Source organism: Oryzias latipes, chromosome 24 (genome assembly GCF_002234675.1).
Source record: "Oryzias latipes chromosome 24, ASM223467v1".
Classification (NCBI taxonomy): Eukaryota; Metazoa; Chordata; class Actinopteri; order Beloniformes; family Adrianichthyidae; genus Oryzias; species Oryzias latipes.
In genome coordinates, this window is record NC_019882.2 from 8,212,370 (window position 1) to 8,234,032 (window position 21,663).

The 21,663-nt window shown below is 40.4% G+C and overlaps 1 protein-coding gene and 1 long non-coding RNA gene across 10 annotated transcripts in view; one reads left to right on the forward strand and one right to left on the reverse strand.

Annotated features, from left to right (window-relative positions):
- The window catches only part of sash1 (SAM and SH3 domain containing 1), a 167,949-nt gene that overhangs the window by 13,638 nt on the left and 132,648 nt on the right, over positions 1-21,663 (reverse strand). For 3 of the 7 annotated variants that reach the window (XM_011491627.3, XM_020714612.2, XM_023953248.1), the window contains exons 3-13: positions 17,716-17,766; positions 17,573-17,622; positions 12,435-12,475; positions 11,862-11,951; positions 11,666-11,778; positions 10,154-10,252; positions 6,925-7,063; positions 5,616-6,037; positions 2,032-2,106; positions 1,683-1,826; positions 36-168 (exon numbers count right to left, since the gene is read on the reverse strand). In XM_011491627.3, the coding sequence (XP_011489929.1) occupies positions 36-168; positions 1,683-1,826; positions 2,032-2,106; positions 5,616-6,037; positions 6,925-7,063; positions 10,154-10,252; positions 11,666-11,778; positions 11,862-11,951; positions 12,435-12,475; positions 17,573-17,622; positions 17,716-17,766 (1,357 nt within the window). The remainder of the gene's footprint in view (positions 1-35; positions 169-1,682; positions 1,827-2,031; positions 2,107-5,615; positions 6,038-6,924; positions 7,064-10,153; positions 10,253-11,665; positions 11,779-11,861; positions 11,952-12,434; positions 12,476-17,572; positions 17,623-17,715; positions 17,767-21,663) is intronic. The other 4 variants (XM_020714608.2, XM_023953249.1, XM_020714610.2 and 1 more) reach the window with 3 other exon arrangements.
- LOC110017701 lies at positions 7,088-17,643 on the forward strand. Of its 3 annotated transcripts, XR_002293192.1 has the most exons (5): positions 10,260-11,565; positions 12,794-12,881; positions 16,437-16,577; positions 17,173-17,416; positions 17,589-17,643. It is a non-coding gene; the product is annotated as an uncharacterized LOC110017701 (long non-coding RNA). The 3 variants fall into 3 exon arrangements; XR_002293190.1 differs by having other exon boundaries at positions 16,437-17,416; XR_002293191.2 differs by lacking the exons at positions 10,260-11,565; positions 12,794-12,881 and adding an exon at positions 7,088-8,972 and having other exon boundaries at positions 16,437-17,416.

Consider the following 21,663-nt stretch of genomic DNA (forward strand, 5'->3'; position numbering starts at 1 on the left):
AAATGTTCTCTTGAAGTTTTCGAGAATGATCTTACTCATTGAACTCTGTCCACTCAGTGAACTGCGCAGGCTCTCCACGGAGCCTCCAGCCTTCAGCTTGGGTTTTTCCAGAGAGTCCATGTCAGGCAAAGGGGACTGTGGAGAGCCGGGGGCTCCATCCTGAGTGGACTGAAAAGTGAAACAAAAAAGAAAATGGGATGAGCGAGTGTGAGAGAAAAGATTGATAGAGAAGGAAAATTGAGATGCACATAAGATTGATGTACATATCATGGTTCACCCTTTTGCAATCTCGCTGTTTTGCAGATGTTTTTAGTTCAATTTTACATGCTTTTTTTAAATTTACAGTGCATTGTGTTCTGCATCCTAATTGGTTAATAACAACTGTTAATCAATCTCCTCTGTGCTGTTTTTCTTGTATAGTACAGAATTTATTCAGTTTAGATTTAGTCTTTTGGAACTTTGGAGAGTTTAAATGGGAGAAAAGTGTGAAAATGTTAATGCCCGCCCGACAAAAGTGTATAAAGTGTGTTGTGAGGGGTTTTACAGCCTTAAAACATCTAAAATAATTGTAAAAAAAGAAGTTTATTACTGTGTAAATATAGTTTATTGCAGTTTATTGTTAGAAAAAAACTCATGCAATGAATGATAACCCACTGCAGAAGATACCAGTACTATTTTTATTATCTTCCTTCTCAAATAGGTATAAAAATAATTTTTAAAAATTCAGCAAGGAAGGTAAATAGAACAAAAAAATCCAAATGTGTCAAAGCATCTACATGTCTCTCTTGAAGTTAAACACCTTATAAATTCTCAAACATGTTTCTCTGATGTCCAAAAATTACAATTCCCTGCGGTTGTTCCACAAATCCAGCAGGGGGCACTGTGGTGTGATAACCAGCTAAAATATAAGGGATCATGTAAATAGGGTGCATTTGGAAAGTAAAAAACAAAAAACAAACAAAAAAAAAACACCCAACAGAGTGGTTCCGTTAACCCTTGCAGCCTTTTGACCAATCACTTAAAAATATTTAAAAACCATTTTATTTGTAAGCAAATGACAATAGATGAATAATCTGAGATTATTACCTTTCAAAAATGTACTGGGTAGAAGTACTAACAATACTGCATATAATATTCAAATTGATGAATTTTTGCTTAACTCTTAGATGTTTAGATGCACATTTGAGATGACAAATATGCATTCAAATCAGATAATTTAGAAAACTTAGTTCAGTGCATCTGCGACAGCTTTTTATCATTCACTTTTTTTAAATAAAAGCAATCCTGGAGGGAGACTTGCATCAGTGCATGAGCTCAGCATGTAGCCCACACTCCACCCAACAGGCCAAAGAGGGAAGGGCAGACACGGAAACCTGATGTGCTTTAGAAATCCCTGTTTATGCAGTAACCAACACAAATCCTCCCACCTACTAGCAGCCTCTGGACTGAACATTTTACTGTGCTCAACATCTGGAGGATTTCTTTTTTTCTTCACTTTGTAGGATAAACTCAAAATGCAAGAACCGTTTATGTATTTTTTATTTTAATATACATCTCTGGATCCTTTGCTCAGCCGGTCTTGTGTGTCCTTAAAGCCAGCCACACGTTATTTAATGTAGCCTGAACTCTCTATAAACACAGGACTAAGACTGGAACAGTGTCCAGCTGTGCTGATGTCCAACCTGCTCAGACAGGGAGCTGCTGTACTTCTTTGACATGCGCTTCCTCATCGTCTCTTTCACCGACTTGACTTTCTTGCCCAGCGAGATGCGAGACGTGGTGGGTGATTTGACCACTTCTCTGTATATTGCTTCCTGCTCTTTATTCTGTGGAAAAAAGAAACAGAGTGGACAGGTCAGGGGAGGAAAAAAACAAGATGAGGGGGGACAAGTCAGAAGCACAAGGAATCACAGGGCAAAAAGGGATCACAAAGACAATGGAGGACACTGAAGATTAAAGGTGATTTAATGCGACACGGGGGAGCGCAGCTCCTCCATGCTCCTTGAAATTGGGCGAGCCGCCAGCACTCACGTTGGCCTCGGAGCCTGCGTTGACCACATGCAGAGAACGGTTGGACAGGTCAAAGCCCCCGAAGCTGCATGTTCTCTGTGGGAGAACCAAAACACAGTCAAATGAGTCACACTAAGAAGGTCACGTTGGAGAAACCTTTCCGCCCACACACACCCACCCAGTATGCTCACAATGACTCATGCTTGGCATGACACAGGCAGCGGTTTGATTAATGTACATGGGTATATGGGTTGGATATAAGTGGGGGCATGATGTCACATGGGACTGTGGCCCGACATGATGTAACCAACTCTTTAATTTAACTCAGTGTTATAGCTCAATTTCAAGTGAGGGGGCTTTAATACTGCCGGCCCACAATGTGAATGAAAACAAATAGACTTCACGGACAAATATGTTTAACCCTTAGAAGTCTCTGAACGCGCCAGTGTGTTTGCTAACCACATCAACTGTTTTCAGTGACCCCGGCCCACCAGCAATACACTTGTCATTCAAAATTTAACGTTAAGGTTTCAAAAGGGTTTTGAGCTTTACATTTTTTTGGTATGAATTCAAACATAAGAGTTATGACACATTAAATCGTCCATTAAATTTAAATACATGAGCACCAGCAGCTAGTCATTTTTGGAGTTTTTCTGCATGTAAGTTCATATCAGCAGAATGTGGAGTCAGAAATAAATATTGAATGTACAGAAGTATTTTGACCAATTAGAAAAGGCATGTCCAAAGTCCGGCTCATGAGCCAATTTGGGCCTGCGTTCAAAATTTCAATTGGCCAAAAAGAAGAAAAATACATTTTCTAAGAACTGCAGTTTCTTCATTAATTTTGGTTACACTACATCACAAGCCATTGAGAACTTGTTGCAACGACCTGTGGATACTTTCTTTACGTTTTATTCTGATCTTCCATTAAGACATTCATAGATTCCCATTACAAAATGAAGTAGCTCATTTGCATTTACAGGACTGTTATCAAAGGAATGTAGGCCGATTGGTTAGCCCTCACACATTTTCACCTCGCCAAATCTAGCCCTCTTTGCAAAAGGTTTGGACACTCCTGACTTATAAAGATTTAGAAAAAAATTCTATTTGAGATCTTGAAACGGATGATGAGGTAGACAATAATTCTTACCGGGGAGAAGAGAAAAAAGTGCGTAATTTTTACACAATCAAAAAAATTATTGTACAAACACGGTTTTTCGCCTTTTCTTTTATACTACATGGTTCGCCAAATTTAACCGTACTTTGGTGTTAGATTACTTTGTCAATGGACGGAGCCAAACGACGTGAGAGTTGAGAATCTTTACTTAGAAACAGGTATATGGTTTTTTTTGTACACCAAACATAATCAAGAATTTTAGTTGTATTTCTGTAATGAAGTGTAAATTAAGCAGAATGAAAAATAAAGCGAAATTGTTGCATGTCTGTCCAAGTAGGTACACAATGAGCTCCAGTAGTGAATAATGAGAGCAGACAGTGGAGCAGAAGGTTTTTTTTAATTGTATTGAACTTATTTTTAATTGTTGAGGGTATTCAAACCTTTTGAAAATCTAATCTATACACTTTTCATCTTTGTTATCAAATTTTTGTGATTTTGTGCAGTACAAATTGGCAGAATTTACTAATCAGAATTGTGTTTTTTGTATAGTTACAGGCTCCTTATTAGATTTTTGGGTAATGTAGTAAAAAAATATAAGAAAAAATAAACTAGGTTGTACTAAAAAAAAAAAAAAAAAGGGATAAGCATTACCTAAATAAACCCATAAAGGTAATTATTAGAGCTATTTGTAAAGTAGTTCAAAATGGACCTGGACTTCTAAGGGTTAATACGATTTTGGAACTAAACAAATGTTTTTTTTTAACTTGCATTTCGGCCTGATTTTGAAGGCATTTATGAGAAATGCAAGAAGGGGAAGGCACATAAAAACACATCACTCACATAAACGGCTTCATGTGAGAAAACTTTAGACGCTACAAGCAAATATCATGTAGGACACAAAGGCAAACTATGGTTATCTTTGACTCAAACACACAAAAATGTTGAGACAGATATAAAAAGGCAGAAAAAACTTTCTTTTAAGCCGACCTTGAAAGATTGCATATTTAAAATGAATGTCCACAGCAATGTCAATGATGACGAGGACGTCTGGAGAAACGGGATGGCGATGTCTGAATGGAATGCACATGCACCCCGAAAAAGAATGTTTCTCAGAGATAACTACAAACATAAATAAACAATAATAAACCACGTCAGCGGAAAAAGGGTCGAAGACAAGCAAAAGAACCACAAAAAAAAAGTGGATTCAGAGAGCTTTAGGATGAGAGCGGCCTCCAGTGATTTCACCAGAACACAACAGGATTCAGGTACCTTCAAAGCTGCAGAATAACTCTTTAAACCCCCCTTCAAACCACTGCTGGAGCTCAGACACAAGAGATGGGGGAGCTTGATGGGGAAACTCTTTTCACGCTAGTTGTAACTGCAATATTACTGGTTACATTTACAATCCCTGCAGGATAGCTTCTTTCTTTGTCCTTCCCTTCTTTATTTTTCAGCCATAAAACATCAATTTTAAAATTGATAGGCATAAAGACAGTGAAGTCACTCTGTGATTTAATGATGCCACTCTCTGAAGATGTCTTTGAGGCGATGTGCGCTGCTCCGAGCTCGTGAAACTTCTACACCCGCGGGGATCTGTGCGAGCGCTCATGCTCCTTGGGGATCTGACATTTATAAAAAGGCACTTAAGAAACTTAACCAGCCAAGTGTGTCGCTGCATATTCCATATTCATTTTATCTTCAGCTAAAATCAAAGGTTGGAGGCAAAGACCTTCACTTAAAGGTCAGGGAAGATGACATTCCTCCAAGGGAAGCTCTATCAAAAGCAGGTATGGCAGCACTACTTATTTTTCTCTATTTCTGGTCTACATCTTTAAATCTCTTCTGTTTTTAACCGGAAGCTATTCTGGAACTTTGAGGTACCAACTCCTGCCCACACGCGGCGGTCGATTTGAACCTCGAGGTCCAAACTCACAGACTTCTGCTGGATGCGCAACAGCACACGCTTGGTGCAGCGGTCCACGCTGGCCGCCCACTTCCTGTCCACCTCACGGTCGTCCTCCAAAAGACAGCGCCGCTCAGCGCGGCTGAGGGTAACGGGGCGGACCAGCTGAGCCCAGTTGAGGTGACCGTACAGGCTCCGTTCTACCACATAGGTGATGTTGAGCTCACTGACCGCAGTTCGCCCGCGCAGCCGGCGAGAAGGGAACGCCCAGCCCCCTCCGCCACCCCCAAATACTTTTGATTTGGCTACATCGCAGTGGATAGGGGAGGAAGGGGTAACAGACATGGGGGAGATGGGGGACTTGGCGTTGCGCGAGCGCTGGTAGAGCAGGTGCTTGGTGGAGTATGCGTAGTTGGGGTCTGGTTTCCTTTGAGTCCAACCTCCCCGGTGCCGATTGGCAGCTTGATGTTTGGGGCTCCCTGGTGTGCCGTCTTCCAGAGAGATCAGAAGGCGGGACTGGGGGTGGGGTTTAGGGCGAGGTTTGGTGAGCCCATAGAAGGCATAGAGCGCCTCGTTGTTACTTACCCCGTGGGAGATGGAGCTCAGGGCCTTTCTCATCTCGCCATCTGTTGAGGAACGCGACAGCTTCCCCTCATCGTCCAATTCGCATGCATCGAGCTCCGAGAAGGAGGAGCCGCTGCCCGTGACGCCGGACACAGAGCCTCCAAGTGCGCTGGAGACAGCAGGGGTCCTCCTGGGGGGCCGGATGAGACCGTGGGTGCTGGAAGACTTGCTGAATGTTTTGACCAGCTTGTGCCCAGACCAGGTGTCCAAGCTGCTGGAGGAAGGGGAGGTGGTCAAGCTGTCTGCGTCTCCATCCAGGGAGAGCTGATCGTGAGCGAGCGACGGCAGAGAAGCCTCCTGGTGCAAGATGGGCTTCTTCAGCACCCCCGTGTACAGAGCGGTGCTGTCGTCACAGGTTAGGGGCAACTCCAGATTCAGAAAATCTATGATGGAGATTAAAAAATAAGATTTGCTTTTGACCCTACCACAGAGTTTTAGGGCCACCATAAATACATTCACGAGAATAATGTTGTAGGTTTATGAGAAAATAGTTATTTTTTACGAAAATAAAGTCCTGAAATTATGAAAAAAGTTGTGAACTTATGAGAAAAAAGTTGTAATTTTAGAAAAAAGTGGTAAATTAATAGGAAAAAGTCAGAGTTTAAGAGAAAAAAGTCAGAAAATGAGAAAAAACCCTTAAGTTCACAAGAATAAAGTTCCTACACATTTATGAGAAAAAAAAGTCACAATTTTACCAGAATGAAGTTGTAAAGTTATGAGAAAAAAATAGGTTTTCTTCTAGTAAAATTAAAACTTTTTTTTAAAATCATAACATTTTTGACATTTTCCAAAAACATCACGACTTTATTCAGCTAAATTCTTTTCATATTACAACTTTATTCTAGTAAAATTGTGACTTTATTTGTGTATATTTTCTGATACTTTTATCCTCATAATATTACAACTTTATTCCTTTAGGATTATGACTTTTTTGTAACATATTTTTATGACTCTACTCTTTTACATTTATAAAAAGTTTTTTTTTACATAATATGATTGTATTCTCATAATATGATTTTTTTCTCCTAATTTTACATCCTTATTATTATATAGTTTTATATGACTTTAAACTTGTAAATCTATTTTTTTTATGGTGGCTCTATTACTCTGTTGGAATCAAAAGTTGTACAGAACGTTTTCAGAGAAACTTAATAAAAAGTTCTTAAATGCATCACAGTACTATTAACTTTTTAATGAGATGCAGATGGAAGCAAAAACTCATCTGAGCTGTCAGACAGTGAGCGTATCTTTGTCACACTGAGTCACAAACCTTCAGGGGCATGTTTCTTGCCCTCCTCCACCTTGATGAGTTTTTTCCTAACTCGACGTGTCGAATTAACCAATTTGTGAAGCCGTTTGAACTTCACAGAGTCCTCTGATTGCTCATCGTCCGACTGCTCACGAGACTGCTGGGAGAGAAAACCATGAAAAAAAAAATGGATGACACACTTAAAAAAGGAAAGTCCTTTAATCTATAAAGGATGGAATCTAAAAAATAAAACAAATTTTCCAGCTCGGTACAACGACTACACCTTAATGTTAAAATATTTTAAAAAAAGATGAAGGTCTTTTTAGGACGTTAGTGAGGAGTGAAATGGAGGGGTGGAGGAATGGTGGCCCACTGCATTGTATGAGGTTCATGTTCCTGAAAAATGGCATTAAATGCATTTAACTGATATTATAGAATGACAAGAATGGCTCAAATCAACTGGAAAATGCTTTGTATACACCATAAAGTTGCTTTTTTTCCATTCGAAAATGCTCAAGGTCACACACTAACCCGCTGACACATTCAAGGCTTAGCTCTACCAAGTGAAAAACTGCTGACTTGACTTTTTGCACACACGTTGTTGGTCCAACAATCCGATAAAGTCAACCGACAACACAATGACAACTCATTCATTTCCTGCAGGCATCGCACACCCAACAACTTCAAAGTGGTTTATTTTTTCCAGTTTTTGTTGAAACAAAGCTCCAGCTGGTAAATTGACCTCCGCCATCTCGCTCTTAAATCCATCTCTCTGCCGTGTCCTCAGCTCAGGTCTGACAGTTAGTCTGATGAATCACTCTGCCTGCAGCTGGAAGGTTTGGGGCCAGACAGGAGTCTTATGATCCATTTTTGCACAAGTAACTGAAATGTGAGGAAAAACAAAACCTTCTGTTTGAGGAGAAATCAGACTGTGCAATTTCAGCTTAATCAAAAAGTTTAAAATCCATTGTTATTACCAGAGAGAACAAAACAAAACCCAAGTTTACCAAAAAGGGATAAGAAAACAGGCATCAAAGTGGGTATAAGGAACAAAGTTGCTTCTCCAAAAGCAGAAAAGCCATTTTTAGTCATCAAACGGATCGCTCCCAGTACTCCGAGCTGCAAACCCAAAGGTTTCTACGTTTCCGTTGCTGTTTTTTTTGTACAAAACAAACCATCAGTCTTTGTTATAACTTACCACCTCACTGCACCTCCTTCCTTTCTAAACTTTTAAGAACTGAAACAAAAACATCTGCAGTTCCACGAGCACATTCTCACGCAGATCCCCCTCTGAATGAGCATGTCTGCGTCGGAGCACACAATGGCAGATGTGCCTGTTGGTGAATTCAGCTCCCAGGAATGAGGGACTGTTTGGAAGTGCCGCGCTGCACAGCCAGCAGAGAAAAGGCGTGTTGTACTCAGAGAACAATCCCTGCGTTTGAGCCCCTCTGACCCTGCCTTGGCCCCCAAATCATTAATGACCGGCAGAGGAATGCGGGCTCAGATGGACCAAAACATAAAAGACAGCAGCTATGTACTGTGAGTTTCTGCACACGCATGCAAGCATGCACAAATGAGCAGAACCTACAGCTGTTCGCAGAACCGCTCACGAAAAGAGAAGTCGCAACAAGAAGGGATAACATCAGAGGCCTCAAACAGAGAAGGATTTTCCCTAATTCCTGAGAAGGATACAGAGCTGCACACTTGTAGCCTTGGAGACGAGTGCGAAGTCTTTATCCTCCCTCTCAGTTTGTCTCATTTTCTCTCCGCCTCCGGGGCTCGTCTGCAGAACTGTACACAGACTGCCTCTAAACAATAATTCCTCCTCACTCCATTGCCTTCTGCATGTCTTCAAATCCCCAGTCAATCAATCCTCCTTCGACAGGAAATGAGCACAAGGGGCCAACAGAGGGTTTAACAGGACTAATTAAAATCATCCAGGACACCCATGAATCCACAAGGAGGACCCACTCGACACCAACGGAGATCCTTTATGATATGATTGACCTACTTCCTTGCGGGAAAGGAAATCACCAGTCACCAGAAAAAAAAAACCGTGGACAGATTCGGTAAGAAGTCATGCAGATGTAACTATTTATGGGATTTTTATAATGAGTAAGACAAACATACAAACATTTGTCTCTTAAAACAACTTGGGATTCTGGAATTTCCTCAATTGTTGATTCTAAATGTATATTTTTCTGATGTGGGTGGGTCTGAAGAGGCCTCAAAGCATGGGAACTGGAATAACCGTATGTTGCTTTTTGTCTTTTTGTTTTTAGAAAATTGCAAGAATTGTTTAGTCAAAAAATACCAAACATTTTTTAAGAATTGATTTTTACCATTTTGATTTTTTTAACCCAGTATTTACTTATTTTTTTGTAATTAAGCATACCACATGCTTATAGTTTTTTACTTTACTATTCCAAAATTTTGTTGAGAATCACAAACACCCACAATGCCTTATGTTTGTTGATACTATTGGTAATTTAAATGTTCCTGTTCCTCTCAGATTGTGGGAATTTTCTCCTACCATAAATAATTTCTGGATGTTATTTGGGAATGAGTAGTCATTTTCTGTACGGTTTATGATATCAGTTTGATATTTTCCAAGACCCTGTAGTTTTAATAGTTTTACCTGTATAAAAAAGTGGATGAGACTAACTGCAGAAGAATTCAAAACTCTCAAAAACCTTTTTTATTTATTTATTCAGATATGAGGCTGAGAAAACACTAAAAACAGATTCATCGAAGCCAATAACACAACAAAACTCTAATGCCAACATAAGAATTAATGATCCCATTTTAAGAAAAATACAGATCTTTGCTTAAGACAACCAAGTCTTGTTTCACATGTTTCTGTCCAAGCATCAAAACCCAGTCATTCACACAGTTGGCACAAGTTTTAAATGAGATGTTTATGTCAAACATTATATTTTGAGAAAAAAAAAAACATTCACAAACAGCTTTTGGGGGTAAAATGAGACATGGATGAACTTTTCTGATGCATTCCTTTCCGGTTGATTGTGACATGGTGGACCAAAATATGCAAAATGTGGACTGATTTGGGTTTTGCTTGAGAAGAAGATTTAAGCCAAGATGTAAGTTAAAAAGATTGTGGATAATAAGTTATAGACATTTAGAGAGGGAATTATTTTCGTGAAATATTATAGTGACAACTGAAACTGAACAATCAAAAGTGAGAATCATTAGGAGAGCAGAAGGATCTGGGGGAAAGAGGGTTACTTACGTCGTAGTTTGAGGACTGGTTTAGATTGGATGTGGATCCTTCAGTCCACTCTGCAGTGTCAGTACTGCTGGACTGTTTGTTGCGCTCATACTCCTTCAGCTACACGGGAGAGAAGAGTTTAGAGAGGCAGAGGAAGAGGGCGAGGCCACCCACTCTCATCCAGAATGCTGTCTCTGTACACTAACACATCATTGAGAAACATGTGAGCGGCAGCTCCAAGCTGGAGGATGGAGACCAGCAGGAAATCCTGCTACAGGATGACACTTTCACTCCTTGTGTCCCAAAACAAACAAATGTTTCACGTAACCTCATGATCCTTAAAAAAACTCTTGATGATTAACCTAAAACTTGATTGCTGCTCAAACAGAAACCTTTATGAACAGGCTTATATGAATAGTGTTCAAATATTATAAATTATTGAGTTTCTTTTTCTGTTTTGCATCAGTTAGCGCAGACGCAATTTGTATAAGGCATTTCCATTGAACAATAATAGATGTAAACTGTAAATTACTTAAGAAAAAAAAAGTCCTGCAAGTTTGGAAATTCCTCCTTCAATCCTAATTTTTTTAAAATATCCAAGCCTTTCATTGTGACAAACCAGTCTAAACACATACTGGATTATTCTGCTTTTTAATTGGTTATGAGGTAAAATTAAACAAAAAAAAACTTTCTGATGTGAACAAATTACATTTTATAGTGTATATTTTTTTATTTTGTGTTGGGATTTCTATTAAAAACCATCTAAAACGTATTTTAAAAAAGTTGACATATGTTTCCTGTCTAGTTGTAAAATGATAATAAAAAATAAAAACAAACAAAAATACCATCTTCAAAGGTGAATCAGTATGTCAATCAGTCCTTCTGATCAAACTTTCGATCAATAAAAAAAAAACCTTTTATCTAGTGCTGCTATTCACCATTTCTACACACAAGCAAAGTATTTAAGATTGAAACTGATAAAAAAATAGATAGAAAAGAGAAAATGAAGAGGAAACCGATCAATCAACTGAAACTTGATTGAATTAAAAAATGCAGGAAATAAAAAGACCGGAAAGTCAAATGATTATCCACCATGTCAGAGAGAAAACCCACAAAGCACCACAGAAATCCCCCAAAAGGGGATGCTATTGAGCTATTGAGTTACCAGGACAGTCAATTTTGCAATCACCACTTTAACAACACACCAACACACACACACCAAGAGCTCGAACCCTAAAATCAACACTCCTAACCCCGAACACACCAGCTGGTCCGGATCTTGTTTGTGTGTCTGTGTATGTGTGAACGACAATGCAGTACTAAATGTGGGGCCTCTGAGGGGTTAGTGAGAGTTAGTCGTTTTAGTGCGCCGGAACTGTTGCAGGACTGTGGAGCACATCAGGCACGGGGACTGGAATCTAATCCACAAAGAGGTGAGGGGATGCGGGAGGTTAAAAAGACAACCCGGGTGCCCTAGGATGAAGAGGAGAGTGGGTACTGGGGGACGAAAAAGAGAAGTTATGCGATTCCTACCCTAGCCAGAGCTTCTTCTACAGTGATCATCTTCTCCTTCACCATCATCATCAGCTGGATTCGCTCCTCATCGCTCATGGTGATCTCACTGGCCACGTAGCCAATATCCTCTCCTGATTGCAGCAAATGCCAGAGGGTCAAAGGGCAATTTGAAGCAACAAACACTCTGGAGATGAAAAATCAGAGCCACTCAAACCTTTGGATGTCTGTCGAGCCACGGGTTTGTGCTGAGATTTGCGGAAGTTCTGCCAGAAGGATTTATTTTTCTTCTTATTGTCCCATTTGCCTAAAAGAAGGAAAGATCTGGTGAGCATTAAAGTGGAAAAGTTTGGATTTTTCAGCCACAGGAGAACCACTATGGAGCATTTACAAACGAAAGCTGTTTTCTAAACCCTTTTTTTTTTAACTCGACTGCTGTATCACTGTGCTTTCAGCATTTAAAATGCAACAAACTACTCTGTTAGCATTATTTATTGCAGGGTAGACTTGCTGGTGATGACATCTTAACAAAACACAAAAGATACAGGATTAAACACAATTTATACGTACAATTACTGTAAAAATCACATTTATTTCTGTTTCCTTTGAAGAATTCTAACAACCCTCTGTACAACATTACATGTATTTTTTTAATACAGAAAATGTAGCGCCAATTTAAAATAAGTAGTAGATGAAAGTGTTAGGAGTCTCTCAATTTGATGCAGCCTTATATAGTAAATGTAAACTTCAAATTATTTATAAAGCAGGAGAGAAATTTAAAACAAATTACCTCCAGATCCGTCTTCAGAGCTGGATTTGTGCAAAGGCATTCTAAAAGGACAAAAAAAAGAGCAAAAACGAGCAATTTAAGAGTTTAAATGTGTATTTTTTGAAAGCTTACATAAACAGTTGTAGGGGTTGAGAAATGCGCTTGTATTTTTCATTTATGACCAATTCAATGATAATGCTTTAAAAATGTTGCTTCAAATCAGTTTAGGAGAATTTAAAGATGGATGGGGAGGAAAAGTGTGAGAAGAAGTAAGGCATAGGGGTGGAGAGTGAGACAGAAGGTGGAGGCGGATGGGTGTGTGGGGGGGTTTAGACCACAGGGCACACTCAGCCTGTTTGTGTTTCCACTTCCATCTGCAGGATTACAGTCACGAGAAGAGATGAAGGAGTGGGAGTGACAGAAGAGAGGAAGGAAACCGAAGGCATAAGAGCGACAAAGATGGAAAATGTGAATGCCTGACATGTTTTCTGAGCAGAACTAACATGAGGAAAATAGCAGTTTAAAGGCTTCTTGTAAAAAACCCAACCTGAACTCAGCATCCAGTCAACAGCGACACACGAGCATCTGCGCTCCGGTATTCTGGCAAGTTCTGCCGCATGAGAGATGAATCATCTACTATTTATGTGAAGGATGAGCTTCAAAGGTTCAAATGAGCTCCTGAAAACCTAGGCTAAACCAGATGTTAAATCAGCAAAGCCTTAGGCCAGATGTGACAAGATGACATGCTGCACCTTGTGCAACTGTGAAGCCATGTTCACACCTCAGCAACACACGTTCAAGCGACTACTTCCAATGTAAAGTCTATGTAAATGTCCGTTTCAAGCTTCCACGTTGAAAACTCTCGCATTCATGAAACTTTCTATAACCGTTTTCTGGCTTTACGTACAAAACGCGTGGCCATTGAACATGGGTGATAAGTTAAACCAGGTTGAACTTTGACAAATCAGGGACTTGGATTTGATAGAGATGCATGGACGGAGTCTATTTTTATTCCTGGAAGTGCCGACCATGAGAAAATCGATCATGGAGGAGAAATTAATAATTGCGGTTTGTGCCCGAACTGATTTATATGACACCAAGTCTTTTATATATCGGAATAGAGCTGTGAAAGAAAGATGATTCGCAAGAATGTGTGTTTAGCGTTGTTAAATGCTCCCCCACTGTGAACATAGCTCGAGAGTGATGAGGAGCAATGAAATAAGGAATAAACATCAATTAAAACAAAAGATTTGCTCAATTAATCAATTCAGCAGAGTGAGACCCGCCTAAATTCGATCTCGGACATCATGGCTTAAATGCAGATCTGCTGGCGGAACGTGTCCTGTAAGATCAAAACTAAATGAACAGTTGGTTTTCCCCTCCACTGGCTCCATGCATGTGAGTGCAAATATTCAAACATGGCCGTCTTCTCTTTGAGCAACGGGAAAGCTCTCCGTGGCTTAAAGCCTGGCTACCATGACAACATAATGACATGCTAATTGAATGGAGGCCTGGATGGTTTGCCCCTCTGCTCATTTGCCCATAAAAGAAGCAAGTGTCAAAGCTAATGCAAAACAACTCAGTAAGAGACTTTTGTATGCTTTTTAAAAATACCCCCCGCCATGTGGCTTATGAATGTATCAACTAACATATCTGCAGGCAGAGCAGCGAGTATGCCAGCACTTATCTTTCACCTAACAGGTTTAACTTTAAATGTTTACAGTACACATGTCTGAGGTAATTAAGCAGTTTCTGATTCAAGCACACAAGAATCTCACTAAAGTTTTCAAACTTTACTGAAAGTTTCTATCCATCCAAAGTAGAATGTCAGGTGCAAATTGATTTAATAAAGAGGCCACTGTTTGGTAGAAAAATGAATAATGGTCAAGTATAAAGCTGAGACACCCCTCTTACGAGCATTTCCACTAAAAAGTCGATGCAATTGTGCAATTATTCCCATTTCAGGCTTCCGTTCAAAAGTTTTGAGTTGCTTTCTTTGTACATTTTTAAGAGTTTTTTGGCTCTACGTACAAAATACGCATCCACTGAACACACATTGAAAGTTGAACTGTTTGAACTTTGACCAATCAGGGACTCTGTGACGTATAGAGGGCATGACCTTTTAATTTATGGTATGTAATTACCAACCATTTAAAAATTGATCATGGAGGAGAAATGAATAAGTGTTTTATATATTGGAATAGAGTTTAGAGCATTCTTGAATGCAGATTCGTGAATGTGAGTCGCATGTTTAGCCCTTGTGCTATCTTGTGGGGTCCAGATGACCCCACGTTGGGAGTGGGGTCATCTGGACCCCACAAGATAGCACAAAGGCTAGTGTGAACTCAGTACTAAAAAAGGGAAATCAAAGAAGAACTTTTAGAAGGCATCGATGTTAGAGGTCACATGGAGGGGAGGGTCCAAAAGCTTAAACAGCAAAACAGAAAATAAAATGTAGCCACATGTTTTCTTTTTGTTAATCTAAATTCACAGCAAAAATTTTATTATATATTTTTTTTTTTGAGAGGCTGAAAAATACAGCAACATGTTTGTTTTGGCCTCCCTGTCGAGCCTCCAAATCGATCTTATCAGTGTCAAAACTTGGCTTAAAGTACCAGAACTGCTTTCTGACTCCTAAAACCTTTAATCTATGTTGTGTATCCTGTGTCAGTGACATCCATGCTTTCATCAAAATACATTTACTCCTCCAGTTAACTGCACTGATAACGCAGCTGCTTAACCTGTTTAACAATCCCAACAAATCAATCACACTCTAAAACAGGAAGTCCCAAACTTTTGACTGCTTGACCTTCCGAGAGCCCTCTGTCATCACGGCCTGAATTCATGGGAGCTGTGCCCAAGCCTCGCCGACAATGTAACGGGGACACACCGAGACACAGGGCTGGCACAGCTGCAGGATGAAGTCTGGGAAATCTCGTATTGTTCTGTAGAGAGGTGATGATGATGTAGCTGTGCGTCAGCGAGGAAAAGCCGCTTTTGTGGGCCTGCCAGTAATACATCGGAGAAATGGACAGGGTCTGTCCTTCCGATTGCATGGATGTGATAAATCACTTTACCTTATGTCCTTTCACTACAATGGGAAAGGGACAAAAGGCAATGTAATGAAAAAGAGAGCTGAGGAAGATATGAAGAAATAGGATAGCAGATTGACCAAAAAAAAAATGGGTTTTTGAGCTGGAAAAGTTTAAGTATGAGAGGAAGTACATTCTTTTAGTTCTTTCATTCAAACTTTCACCCCTTAAAAAAGAAGCTAAACTCATTTCTGTATTTTAAAAACATGAATGGAATTAGAAGCAAAACAAATTCCCTGAAAAGCCAAATAAAGCAATATTTTTTATGACAGGGCTGATGAGAAGAATACAAATCTAAAATATACACCAAGGCAGGAAAAAACATGACAAAACAAACAACATTTTTAACCTCTTTCTAAGGATTTCTCCCAAACAGAAAAGGAAAACATTGTTTGAAATGCGGCATCTGGTTCCCATCATTCTCAGAATTTGCCTGTACAACATATACAGCCATGGGAAAATGTTATAATGTCTGTGGTATGTGCTTCCTCTGCTGCACGTGGTCATCACACTAACATGACAACCCATTGAGGGTCACAAATCGGTGATAATTAGGAAAAGAGATTTTTGATCATTTAAATATGGCAGAAATTGCTGTAATTATTATGAGTCATTCTGGAAACAGGTTTTGTTTTTGACCCTTGGGGTTCAATAAGGCCAAACAAAATGGCTCATAAAGAAGCTAATGTGTTACGCCTGACAGCTGATTGGATTGTTTGAATACTTTGTCAGACTGACCTCAAGTTAGAGCATGATGGAAACGCTTAAGGTGGATAAAATACAAAGAGGTACAGAAATATCGACCCAAATGTTTGCGGTACAAGAAGCAGGGAAAAGGAACCCCACCCATGTCCTGTTTCATCCTTCGTTCATTCTCCTTCGCTTGTTATCTTTTGGACATCACCCTTTCTGCCTCCCCCTCTACCCACAGGACACAAAGCCAGGAAGGAAGTGCAGAGGGCCGGAGAACAGAGGACGGCTGCTGGAATGAGAGGCTTAGCCACGGGGAAAGAGTCTGTGGTTTCATTTAGCTCCAGGGACACAGCAAAAGAAACTATGTCATTTATGCACGGTATATGATTTTACCTGGCATGACAAATTCATAAATTCTGAAATGTTCATGTTTTTAAAGACCCACTCTGAATTTCTTTTGAGATTTTTTTTAAAGCGTCCCCAGTGGTTTAGCCAAAAAACCTCTCCTGTTTTAGGACATAGATTCTGCAGAGCGGCAGTAGTTCATCACCGCCAAGTTGTGGGCAGGACTGTTGGATTGGAGCAACCCCGCCCCCCTTCCCCACCCAGTTACTGAACGTAGCAGAAAGCTTGCGGCATTTTTTCCACATCACAAATAAGCTCTTTTTCAAACAGATGTTTTTGTCCTCATTCATAACGATTCGAAAAAGAAATACCAAAAAATTCAATTTTGGGTTTAATTTTCTTTATACATGTCCTCCGTCATTAGGAAAACAAGAACATGTTAAAACACCAAAAGGACAAAAAAAACCAGAATTCTTCGGAGTGGGTCTTTAAATATTTAACCATTTGGGGATGTAGTACTTTTGAGGCTAAAATCTTCAGTCAGGTTCTGAGAAAATCCTGCATTTGGCTTTAGGGACTAAACGTTGCTTTTGCTGCATGTGTTCATCATTAACATCTCTTTTCTCCAGAATGCTGTTGAAAGTTTACCGACTGTGAGCAGTCGTAGCACACTGAGACAACACTGCAGGTCAACCTGTCAGAGTCAATCAGGACTGTTATGTATGGCTGTGTGGCTACAACCGAGGTCAGCTGCAGCACTCGCTCTGTCATCTGTCAACACCGCACACACCCTAAGAGGTTATCCATGAAGCAACATCCACCCCCCAGGAGGAGTTACCTTTGTCACAGAACACCGTCATCCATCACTCATAGGTTAGTGCAATTATCACTGCATACTTAGCTTTTGCACTCAAGAAAGCCTGAGTGTGATTCATAAATTTGTGTGCAAACACGGTTAAGGCACAATGTTAGGACATGCAACAGATGCAAGCGACCAGCACGTCCACAGAGAGTGATGATGACACGTACTTCCTGTCTGTTTCAGGAGTGGACACCTCGCTGCTGAAGCCTAAGGATTCCTGAAAGACAGAAGTGATGGGGAAAAAAACAATTCAGATCTATGCGAAGTTTCCATGCCATTTTTAATGTTTTTTATAAAGTTTTTTTTTTACCTGGATTTCATTTCGGAGCTGCAGAGAGGTACTGTTGTGGTCCTGTTTCTCCTAGAAAACAACAATAATAAAAACAAGTTGAATCAGTGTAATTTACAGACTTAGATGAGCTTTGGGTGAAAAAAGAAATACTTTTTTTGTTTGAGGTATCAGACAAATTGGAGAAACAGCGGAAGAGATGTTCCCTAAAACCCTCATATATGAAGAATTCATCAAGTTGACGTGTGCAAACAGCAGCAACTAGACAGAAAAAGTACAAAGACCTGCAGAACTTGATTTGAATGTTACTGAACCAGAACAGCCACCATGTGCTGAAATGCTGGCTTCAGAAGCATAAACACACGAATGACGAGAACACCATTCCACCGCGCTCCTACCGGCATCCTTCCAAAATAAACACCATCTGATCTGCCTGTCATTGAAATAAAACTGCGCAAATTACAGTACCTGACAGAAGTGTAAAAGTACAAAGCAGATCTTTATTTGCTACGAAGGTTTGACCTTGAATTTACAAACTGATGTTTTTTTGTTCTGCTAAGTTACTCCTCTTTGCATCTGTTGAAGTTATTTTTGGTAAATTGCTGCTGCGTCCACTATGATCAAAAAGAGCAGCCAGTGTTGTGCAAGCTCTTCTCAGTTTCATGCTAAGACACGAAATCTGGAACTAGGACTTAAACTTGCTGCATCCAGTTCTTCAAAGTCAAGCATCAGCCTTTAGGGACTACATAGTTCTTTGATAGCCCTGTTCTTATCTGCTCTTAAAATGTCAAGCACAAGATAACCTGACCCCATGTACTAACAAAGCCTTTTCTCTAAGGGTTATCCATTTGTCCTGATACAGACAGGGTCAAGCTCTTGCTTAGGGGTTGTGACCACATGTTTAAGGAGCCTACCAGACCAAGAATTCATACAACTTCAGGAAAACTGGGATATGTCGTATTGAGCCCAGGAGGAAAATTCCCAATCCACATCAATGTATTCCATAATTCTAAAGGTATAGCTTTCACCTGCAAAGCAATTGTTTGAGAAAGCTTCCATAGTGTATCTTAAATGCCCCTGTGGGAAGAAACAGCATTAGCCAGCACAAGTTCCTGATTTTACTTGCAGTTCAGACTTTCAATTTGTCACCAGCTGAGAATGACAGAAAATACCTAGTGACTAATATAGTTATCTTTGTTTTCTGCTTTGTTTGCATCTGTGCAAAAGGTCAAGGTAGCTGGATAATCTTTATCGTCACGTTAGGAAAAGTATCCCTAAAGCTACGTTGATGCTGATCCTATGTGGATCCAATAAAAAGTCTGTAAAAGCGCGTTTCGGGGTTCCGCATTCAAAACTCTCGCCTTTGCGCGCTACTTTATGTCCGTTTTTGGGCTCTTCGCACAAAACGCGCATCATTGAACCTGTGTTGAGAGTTAAACCAGATCGAACTTTGACCAATCAAGGAATCAAGGTATTTGGTAGTGATGTATGGATGGCGTCCCTTTCAATTAACAGAAGTGCCAACCGTTTGAAAATTGATCATTGAGGAGAAATTAATAACTGTCTGGTGGAATAGAGCTGTCAAAGAAAAAGCTTGGAGCAAGGTTTGGGAGATTTGTACTGCTTCGACTTCCCGCACTAAACCTCTTCTAACAGTAGGTGGCGTAAATGTGCTAGTAAACAGTAAAAGAAAGAAGAAGAAGAATCCTCTACATCAGGGGTCGGGAACCTTTTTGGCCAAGAGAGCCATAAATGCCACATATTTTGAAATGTAATTTCGAAAGAGCCATACAATAATGTAGTGTCCCTTTCCCACACTGAGGCACGGAGACTTAACCTCTTTTAAAGTTCTTTATTCCGATTACTGCAGACCGCAACAAACGCCGAACAATTAATTCAGCAACTCCTGAATCTCTCCCGCCGAGACGAGTGCGCTTCTCCCAACTTTATATTCCCCTGCTACCGCTGCAGCCCCTCCCATTTCCCTTATTCGGCCCATAGCTGAACCCCATTGGTCCAAACTACCTAACAACAGGCTGAGCGACAGAACTGAGAGCCAATCAGATCTCTGCTTGACGCGTTCAATGAACTCCAGAACTTTTAACGCGGCTCAACAGCCATCCAACTCAGTCCGCGACAATTTGTTTAAAACTAAATATACAAGTGAATGTGTGCATTTGATTTAATTTCAACATTTTTAAAGTACAATAAGTCTGTGGATTCTTTTTAATAACATCGTTATGCTGTTGCTAATAAATGGTGAGTATTTCTCGTGGTAGTTTTGCTGATGGTCTAGTCTGGTTGATACGTGGTGAGTTTCTGCTTCATGCAGGCGTTGAGACTTTAAACCTGATCTTAGGTCTGAATGTTCTGTAGATGTGAGACAGACTGATCACATGCAGACCTGGAGTCAAACACACACTCACACGCCGCAGTGGGTGACGGGCAGCGGGTTTTACGTTTTTATAATCCCTGCGCGATTCACCTGCTGTCCCCACAACCCCTCACCCCCACCCTCTGCTTTCTCCCTCACACATCCCGTCCCCGCATCTGCGCGCTCTTTCTCAGAGACGGGAGCGCGCAGTTTTAGGCACGTCAATTCACAAGTTTCCAGCTGGTACAAACTCTGTGAAATAATAGATAATAGTAAACTGATAGCGCTGGCGCAGATTTCTCTCTCTAAGCACCGCTACTACTGCGCGCCTCTGGCATCGCATCGCGCCCGAGAAGGACTGGTCTAATGAAAAAAAAAAAAAACTATAATTAAAGATTTGTCTGCGAGCCACATGTGACCATCAAAAGAGCCATATATGGCTCGCGAGCCATAGGTTCCCGACCCCTGCTCTACATGCTTGACCAGTGTGAACATATTACGGCCCTGAAATCAGTTTATGGTGTAGTGAAACATTTTACCGTCTAAAAATATATTTTTTGCAATGGAGTAGATACTAAAATAGGAAATAGGGATGTTTTTGTAAATGGAGCCTCATCATTTGTCCCCACTTTTAGACCTCAACGCAAACCAAATCTAGAGGCCTATTTTTGACTTCAAGATTACTTATACCGCCCCAACCAAGTGAATTAAACAGGAATTACCCACATTAAGAGCTCTTTAAATCCCCTCGAAATGCACAGATCAGAGTCTGACAGGCTGAACCAGTTATCATCACAATAATTTACTAAATCTAGTGTTCTTAGCAAAATAGTTGCCTAAACTCCCAACTATACAAATCCTGACTGAGACATCTAAATGTCTGGCAAACGGAAGAATGCATCCACAAGTTTCCCCCTAAGTGATTAAACATTTTTTCACATAAGTTAGAGAACAGATATACTTGTAAGGTCAACAGGATGTAAGGAAAACCTGGGAGAGCAATGTTTGTTTTTCTCTAAGAAGCAGCGACGATGAGACAAAGAAATACCACATCTATCCCTTGAATAAGAATAGCTTTTGCAGTCTTGTTTAAACAACTGGACTGTGCACAATACAGCTTCCTGGCACAAAATACCACAAAAACAGGAGTTCACCCAAACGCAAAGTCACAAATATGTTCATGAAAGTGGAAGTTGCCGTCTGGTTTTGCTGTCAGATCCTCTTTGATGACTTCTCCGGCCTGCAGCGTCAAGGGACCAACGCCGGTCTCCCTGCTGGGCAACAGCGGGCGACCTTCCAAAGGGGTGTAAAAACTATTTCAAACACATTTGAACCTGGCTCCCTTGCACACAGTCATAAGTACACAGTCAGATGTAGGCTCTAACATGCATCCCACCACAGACATAAACCCAGACAGAGGAAAACCTACACACATACACAAACACGGCCTCCACTTTCACAGATAGAGCTCCTTAAAGACACAAAGAAGCTCTCTGTTCTTCCTATTCATCTCCAGCTTCCTGTGTTCCCTGCCTCTGCATGCCATCTCAGGCATGGAAGGAGGAGGGGAAATGGGGACAAAATTTGGGAAAAAC